Below are 9,327 nucleotides of genomic sequence, written 5' to 3' on the forward strand. Positions count from 1 at the left end.
ATTAATGAAAAAGTAAAATAAATAAATAAAAAAGTAATTTTGTTGCATACATCTTCCAAATATTTGAAATTTTTTTAAGAAATGACATTTTCTTCTTTCTTAAATCTTTTCCAATTGAATGAAGTCTCTGAAATTCGATTAAGATATTAAAAATTTTATTTATTTATTTATTTTTTGTGTGGATAATAACGATGAATTCAAACAGTTAGAACATTCACTTATAAGAAATATGGGAGATGAGGTCTAACGACTGTCCTGAAAAAAAAAAAATTACTAAATAAATTTTTAAGAGATCACTCAAAACTTAGAGATTATTTAGAAAAAAAACCCTACATAAAAAAAGAAAAGTCCTTTGAAGCAAATTTTCCTTCAAAAAAATTTAATAAGAAGGCTCAAATATTCACCGAAAGGTAGTGGGCCTCACTAAATCACCCAATGAACAGTAAATAGCAGAGAAGACAAAAACATCCCAAGCCTAACCTTAGCGATAGGCAGGCTCGGCTCTAATATCACAATCAAGTGGTCAGTGTGATGTAATTCAAGTAGGACCCACTAAAGATCTTTTTCAATCAGGGAGGCCAATGAGCCCCACATCTATCTTTCCCGCCTCCTCTAGATTTGATACGGATCACTCGTAGCCGACAGATGAAGAGGAAAGGCCTCCTTCGCCCAACGCATCTCTTCTCTCTCTCTCTCTCTCTTCTGTTTCTACTGCAGAGGACGCAACCCGAAAACCCCGTCATCTGTGTTTCCTCTTCTCCCACTTTGGAGAAAACGCATCCGTATTTCGAGAAGTTCTGTGTCTTCTAGTTCTCTCTGCGATGCTTTTCTTTGCTTTTAAGCTACGCCCAATCATTCTTTAACGATTACGAATTGCAGAAACGTACTGGATCTTCTTCGAGATCGATGAGTTTTGCGTTCAATTCTCCAATGTCGTTAGGTTTGTGTTCTTTTCTCACAGAAAAATTCTCGTTCATTTTAGTCAAGATTGTTATTTTGATGCGTTTCATACTTAATTTTCTAAATCGGCTCTTTATGTTTTGCTTCTGATCATCTGATGATAAGTCTTCATTTTTTCCCTTTTTGGTTAGTAATTAGTAGGTGAAGGCTGGTTTTGAAACAACTTAGCAAGCTTGCACCTTCGATTCTAATGATAAGTCTTAGATCTATGAGTTTACGAAGTTGAATTTGTAGTTTTGTAGGGAACATGTTCTTTAAGTCTTGAATCTGACAAAAAATTTGTTTGTGTGTAATTGAATTGGCGATATTGCCGACAATAACCATGAAACATGCCTAAATTGAGTAGGAGAAAGAATAAATTGGTCATTTTCTCCCCAACATAAATTGGTCATTTTCTCCCCAACCTACCTAGCAAAGATTTCCGTGAAGTTTCATGAACTATTCAGTTCTCTTGTGTTCACTTGGTTTCTACTTTTTTTTTTGTGTGTGTCAGCTTCTCGTTCTTAAGACCGATCGATATCAAGTTATCAACACTATAGTCCTCATTGTGGAATGACTTTTCATTATTCTTAGTTTATGGTTAGGTTTGTTTGATCGTGGTTTATAATTGTTACATCTTTATAGAACATAGGTATTTGTAGCCAATTTGTGCATTCAAGTCACCAAATTCGTCCCCAAATCATGGGCTTTTAGAGAATTAGGTAACTATCTTCAGCATAATACCCATTTATGTGGTTTAACCAACATTACGCATAGTAGTCATGCTTGGTTTCTCCGTAGTGGTAAGAGATCAATTTCTTGTTTCTTGAACTTCGAACAAAGGTATTGTACAGCATAGCCTTGAATTAGTTATGATTTGATAACTATTTTAAACCTGGCATGATAAAAGATGTACGGCTTTAAGATTTGAGGAATTTGTGCCACTTTAAAATTAATTGAAGCCCATCACAATCTCTGCAACTGGATAAGCGCTCACTGATCATTAGAGATAATTGACTGATTATAAACTTCAGTCAGACTTTGGTGTACAAGCATTTAACAGTATTTCGTAGCTTCTCTCATTTTGAGCACATGTGCGATAACCTCTAATTGGACATATTACGAACTTGAAGGCTTTAGTTAACCTGTTACCAGCTTGAACATGGTAATTTAAGAAACTCTGCTACCTCAGTCTTCTATTGTTTTCCTTGTCCCTATATGATGAAATTTCTCTAATTCTTGTGAAGTGGATCTTTTGCATTCTTGCATTAATGTGAACTAGGAAGCATTTGAACTAGCATTTTATGCAATTTGTATTGAAAACCTTGAATTTGAATGTTTGTAAAGTCATTACTCATTGAGTAGATGAATTATTGCCTCTTCTTTGCTTCTTCAGCGGCAAACCCCATATTTATGTGAATCATATCTGAATGTGAGGTTGACAAGAAATAATTATGAATTTCTTTGCAGGCAAGCTTTGGTAGGAAAGAGATGTAAGTGAACTTTGAGAGTATTTGGTACCATGCCAACGAAGATACTATCAAGCAATGCAGAGGGCGTGGAACCTATCAATTATATGGGATGCCATGCAGATCTCAAAAAGAGTTCAAGGAATCATCAAACCTCAAGGAATCATCAAACCTCAAGAGCAGCAGCGGAGAAGATCTCATCGCCCCGAGCAAGACAAAGTTTAAAGCTGCGAGAACAGTTGAAATCTGAAAAGCATATCAATCACTCATATGCTGATCTTCATCATGAAATTAAAAAACAGAATATAGGTGATGGGCTTTTGTCCCCTACTAAATCTTCGGGGAATCACCAAAAACAATCCGTCAAGAAGAAAGCAACCAAAGATGATGAGCTTGTCAAGTACATGTCTAATTTGCCTTGTTATCTTCAACGTGTGGAGAGAGGAGAAAACCTCCAAGACAAGGTTTTGAATGTTGGAGTCCTTGATTGGGAGCGTCTCGAAAGATGGAAGTATAACCAAAAACAAATCCCAGGCAGAAGTAGCATGAATTCAAAGCCCACTAGTAGTACTTCATCTACCTTGCCTAGTGGAAGTGACATCGGCTTTCGGGCTCATCAAAGGAAACAATCCTCCTCATTGCATTCTCATCTGACCTCATCTTTCAAAGAAAGCCATTCTCGAGGTTTTAAACCCTCTAGAGAAGCTGCTGAAGATCTTCAAGGTTTAAGAACTGCACCTCAGAGTGTCTTGGCTGGGCAGCAAAAGCTCACTGGAACAGTTCTTCGTGGGGGAAATTATTCGGAGATCAAACCTGAGAAGGGTAAAGGAAAATGTTTAGATCCAAACATGATTTTAGAAATGGGAACTTCATCATCAGATACGAAAATTCAGATAGCCTCGTTTTGTCCAAAGGGAAAGACGAAAGGTGCAGAAGGTGAATCTACACAGAGAATGACTCAGTTCCAAGAATTTACCCTTCCTGATCAACATTGCCCTGGCAGACGCAAAACCATTGTTCTCCTTTTGCCAAGGGACTCCACCAAGATAAGTAGCTCAGGTGTCGTGCAAAAGTCCAAATCCACAACATTAAATGATGGAAGACAAACAGAAAAAAATTATAGGAGCTTTACAAACAGCCTTCATATTGATGAGGATCAGTTTACGGAACCATATTCTGACATCCCACACTCATGCCCATTGCCTTATAGAGTTGAAACCAGCAAAGATTCAGATGTGAGCTTACGTAGCTCTGTAGATGCTCATGGTTCAAAAGTTCCATCAGATTCATTGCCAACTGTTCAATCAAAAGAAAAGCAGGCAGAAGAGAACAAGTCAACCGTAAAGCCCACCTATGTAATGGTAAACAAGCCTTCCAATAGATCAGATTTGAAATCAGCAGTTTCAAAAGGAAAAAAGCCATCATTAAATGATGGAAGACAAACAGAAAAAAATTATAGGAGCTTTACAAACAGCCTTCATATTGATGAGGACCAGTTTACGGAACCATATTCTGACATCCCACACTCGTGCCCATTGCCTTGTGGAGTTGAAACCAGCAAAGATTCAGACGTGAGCTCACGTAGCTCTGTAGATGCTCATGGTTCAAAAGTTCCATCAGATGCATTGCCAACTGTTCAATCAAAAGAAAAGCAGGCAGAAGAGAACAAGTTAACCATAAAGCCCACCTATGCAATAGTAAACAAGTCTTCCAATGGATCAGATTCGAAAGCGGCAGTTTCAAAAGGAAAAAATCCATCACATGAACATCGGTCAAGTGTTGGTTTGGGTAGGATAAGCAGAAGTTTCAGTTTTAAAGAGGGTTCAGCATTGCCGCGGTTGAGCTCAACTTATCTTACTTCGAAGTCTGGCCCAGTGGAATCAGATTCTTGTGGAGATAACTTGAAAAGAGATGCAACAACCACTAATAGCAGAGCCAGGTCCAGTCCCTTGAGAAGGTTATTGGATCCATTACTGAAGTCCAAGGCAGCTAACCGCCTTAACTCTTCCGAACCATTACAAGATGGATCAACATCAATTCATAGGGCCTGCAAGTCGATCGATGGATGGTTAGATTCTTCTGTTCAGCCAGTAAAAAGAAGCTTGGATTTCTCAAGTTGCCGACCAACTGATGCCGATGGTTCTCATCAGGATGAAGGACACGTGACATCAATGGTGCAAGCTCTTCTACAAGTCACTGTAAGGAATGGACTGCCTTTCTTCACATTCGCAGTTGACAAGAGCAGTAACATTCTTGAAGCTACAATGAGGAAAATAAATACATCTGGAAAGCATGATTGCAGCTGGATTTACACATTTTGTTGCTTTCACAAAATTAAGAAAAAGAGTGGAGGGTGGATGCGTCAAGGAAGTAAAGGTAGAAGTCGTGAATATCTTCGTAACGTTGTTGGTCAGATGAAAGTTTCCAGCTCTCAGTGCTCCTCCAAGTTGACCAGACACAATTCCAAGGATCAATTTATGGTGAGAGAGTTCGTTTTGTTTGGTGTTGAACCAAGACAGACAGATCAGGGAACCCCTGACTTCCAACCAAATAGTGAACTTGCAGCCATTGTTGTGAAGGTCTCAAAAGTCTTACCAAAGACTGGGTTTCCCGAGTTTTTGTCCGAGGATAGATGTTCTATCAACTCAGGAGAAAATCGACAGATTGGGCCTAGTGTAGAAAATGAAAGCTTTCCTAGCACTGTAGTCATACTCCCGAGTGGTGTACATGGCTTGGCAGCTAATGGAATACCTTCTCCTCTCATCGACCGATGGATATCGGGTGGTTCTTGTGACTGTGGAGGATGGGATCTAGGTTGCAAACTAAGAGTTCTCTCCAATCAGTATCAATGCAATAAGGATTCTTGTTCATTTGGAGATTCTTGCACCCAAGATCAATTTGATCTTTTTGTTCAGGTTCTCATTACTAATCACTGCCTTTATTTCTGTTCTTCATCTTATTTTCCTTTTGTGTGTGTGTGTTGAGTGTTCTGTTATTTAAATTTCCATGTTTCCTTCAATATCTTTTCACAGGGAGGAGCTCATGAAAACAGGCTTTCCTTCAGCTTGACCAGTTACAGCAAGGGAATCTACTCTGTTGATTTCAATGCATCAATCTCTTCGCTACAAGCATTCTCCATCTGTATAGCATTCCTACATAATAGGAACATCACGGATCTTTCCGAAGTGAGTAATCTGTTTCGAGAAATAACATCACAGGAACCTATATCAAAGGAAACTGATAGAATAAAGGTTCCCACATGGATTGAAGGCGGAGCCCCTCCAAGCTATGCCTCATTTCCGCCTCTTTCTCCTGTTGGGAGGGCCTAGTTTCTCAGTAGATAATAATTGGGGCCCATTTTCCTGAAAGACGTTCTTTGGAGATCTCCAGTTTGCTAGGTGTTCAGCAACTGACCCCCTCAAACAAGTATAGTTCACCCCTCAAACAAGTATAGTTCGTGCATGAACGATATCAGTTGTACTTTAATATTAGTTGTACAATCAATATCAGGAATACTCGTATATGGTGGATTTAGTCTTTCTGTCCAGTATGGGCTTTGCTTTTTATAAGTGTAAAAAGTTTTTTGCAAAGATCTCACACTCTCCTTAGTTACTTTTTTTTTGTTTTTTTTGCTTTGGTTCTTTATACCCATAAAATCTCAGAGTTGTTGGACAGAATTAGGTAAGTTTCGTCTGATTTTACAGAGAAAAATGAACACACAAGTAGAAAAATAAGCTCTAAATGTTGGAGAATAACAAAAAATCATGCATGGAACAATGGTGTAGGTGGATCTCCGACAGAATTAGATAGTTATTTGAATTTTATGGAGAATAGTGAGCACAGAATATACAACGAAGCTCTGAATATTGGAGAATAAGAATGGGGCATGCATTGCACATCGGTACAGGTGGTGCATTTGCGGGGGAAGTTCTACATAGATAATGAGCATGAATTAGATAACAAAGTTCTGAATATGAGAATGAGAGAATGGGAAGTAGCATACATGGAATAGCTGTACGGGCTGTGCAGATTCTGCTATAAAGATTCAGGACCAACCATTTCATGGTTTCTATACGCTTTTGTTCAAATGGTCACATATTTGTTTCATATATTTGAATGACATGCTCTATTTATATTTCTTTCAATGTGTTAAAAAAAAGAGGATTTTTCTAACCTCAAATGATGTGAGGCCCTGAAAATATCTTCCCATCTCAGCTGTTTGTTTGATGCCCTCTTATTAAACAAGATTTGAAGCCAAGTATTTTCCAAAAATAAAAATTCATGAAATCACGATTCTACCCATCACATTCAGTCCCCCCAATATCATGATCATGTACACCTATCTCCCACATTACAACTAAGCGATAGCTAATAAATCCAAATTCCTCTGCCCTCTTCGAAATGTCTGCATATTCAGAAATAGTTTGCTTTATGTCTTTCTATAAGTTGGGTTCCATCGCCCTTTTTTTTTTTTTCCATCATGAATTTTATGAAGAGTCATGCTGGAGTTACATTGAAATTGACATTGACATCGTTTAACGCATTGGTGTGCATAGAACCATATATGCGTCTCACTAGTATTTTGATGAAAAGCATCTATGATTTTGTACATACAACCTCAGTAGCAATGTGTAAAACAATGTCAATTTCAATGTTACTTCAGCATTTTCCTTTTATGAATGAGCTCACGCAATTACCACATTTGGATTTGGTGGACCAAGATCCATTCCTAATTTAATTTCGAATTTACTACATTCATGGTAGTACTATTATTGATGTTTGGATGGTTATAAAAAATAAAATATTCATGTTTGTAGTTTAATGTTTCAACGTTAATGGCATATATATATATATGGTCAGATTCAAGGGACATATGAGAAAACATATGTAAAAACAATGTAACATTAATAAATTTTCAAAATATGGGTTAGAAATTTCAGATTGAGCTGATTTTTTGTCAGGATGATCTCTATGATGGGAAGATCATCCGAAAAAAAAATCAGTCCAATTTGAAACTTCTAACCCCATTAAAAGTGATTTAGAATGTGGACCGTCAATTTTTTATTAATTTTTGTCAATAATTTGTAAATCACTTTAATGGATTTAGAAGTTTCTGATTGAGCTGATTTTTTGTGAGGATGATCTTCTCATCATAGTGACCATCCTTGCAAAAAATCAGCTCAATCCAAAACTTCTAACCCATATTTTGAAAAACCATTGTTTTTTCATATGTCCCTTGATCCTGACCCATATATATATATGCTAATGATAATCTGATGCTCTTTTTTCAGACCTCATTGACTTGGCAGTTACAAAACCATAAATCTTTCTCTTGCGTATCCGAAAGCATAGGATCTAGGGTTCTATGATGGGGGTGTAATGGTGGCGTCAAATTATCACAACTCATATATATATAATGAGTGTCTAGACTCTGGATAGGGTAGGGGTGTCAATGGCAAGTCAAAAATTCAAATCCGAAAATTTCGGATATCAGATTCAAATTCGGATAGTTTTATATATTCGAATCCTCATCGGATACGGATTCGGATATTAACCATTCGAATCCATTAATATTCAATCCGAAATAATATATAATATATATTATTTTATTTTATTTATTTTTTATATAAATAATATAATATATATTTTTTGATTTGATTTATTTATTATATATACATAGTATAATATATAATAGGCTTTTTTAATAATGAAAAATCAATTGGATAAGGAAAATTTGTAGTTTTTTTATATATAAATTATTTGAATTCTAATCGGATTCAAATTTAGATAAAGTTTTAGAACATCCGACGGATTCAAATTCGGATATGATTGTATTTGAATCAATAAACATCTGTTGACAACCCTAGGATAAGGTGATCCAATGCTGAACATTTTTATATTTTAAAAGAGTATTGATTTTCTAATTCAATCTAATAGAATAATTCAAACTCATTGACGTGACATGTGCAAGAACAGTAGATTTTTTCCCTTGCGATACACAACTACGCATGTTTTTGAGGATTTGCAGTTGTATTTCCCAAGTAAAAAAAATCTGTGTTTCTTGCACATGCCACATCAATGAGTTTTTGAGTTATTTGTCAGATGAGTTAGAAAACCATTACACCACATGCATGAAAGACACCTCCAAATGCATTATATCAAAGCGTAAAGTATGGTGGAACATGTGAGCAAGACTTGTATATTTCAACTACTATGGTCAATCTCGTAATTTAATGGGAGTCTCTTACAGCATTTCGCTTCTAAGGGATGGGCAAGTCGAGGGCCGTACCAATCACGCTAGAAACTGGCATTGACCATGCCATGTTTCCAGTCTCAGCTGCGACAAGTTTCCTAACCCCATGACCTTTTAACTAAGATAGGTCCATTTTGGATTTGTCTGCTTCAGTTGATTCTTTACTCATCCAAATGATTCTATAAACACTAAATTCTTGTTTTGCTAATTTTTAATTTTTAATTTTTTTTTAAGGTCAAAAGTATGAAATTGATTTCTAAACCACAAGAAAGATATTACACTTAAAACTTCATTTCCAATGCTTTTATAATTCTTTTTGCTAGTTAAATAAGGAGTTTTATACGAATTTTTTTTAAAATTATCTTTCATTATTTTCAAAAGAAGAAAACATTAAACAAAAATTAGTCTCACCAACATAACCATTTTTATTTTCTTCCAATTTTGATTGGACCATTGGTTCAATTGGAGTTTTTAATATACAAATTATAATATATCAATGACAATGAGCCATTTTCCAATATGTACTTACTTTTAAAATATTCCTCTATGTTTTTAAATAGATGACATGCCCCTTAAACTCAATCGTCATTTATAGACTAATACTTAATGACCTAAATTCCAAATATCCTTAATGTCTCTCTAAAATCTGTCATCCAGCCTCTAAAA

General features: G+C 36.1%; 1 protein-coding gene across 1 annotated transcript; it reads left to right on the plus strand.

The window, feature by feature from the left end:
* The first annotated feature begins 657 nt into the window (after positions 1-657).
* Positions 658-6,005, plus strand: LOC147386157 (uncharacterized). The gene is made up of 3 exons (XM_086422970.1): positions 658-940; positions 2,410-5,323; positions 5,441-6,005. The coding sequence occupies exons 2-3, from the start codon at positions 2,462-2,464 to the stop codon at positions 5,735-5,737; spliced, it is 3,159 nt and encodes a 1,052-aa protein (XP_086279096.1). The 5' UTR covers positions 658-940; positions 2,410-2,461; the 3' UTR covers positions 5,738-6,005.
* The last annotated feature ends 3,322 nt before the right edge of the window (positions 6,006-9,327 follow it).

This window comes from Akebia trifoliata, chromosome 14 (genome assembly GCF_017979445.1).
Source record: "Akebia trifoliata isolate Shusen 1 chromosome 14, ASM1797944v1, whole genome shotgun sequence".
Taxonomy (NCBI): Eukaryota; Viridiplantae; Streptophyta; class Magnoliopsida; order Ranunculales; family Lardizabalaceae; genus Akebia; species Akebia trifoliata.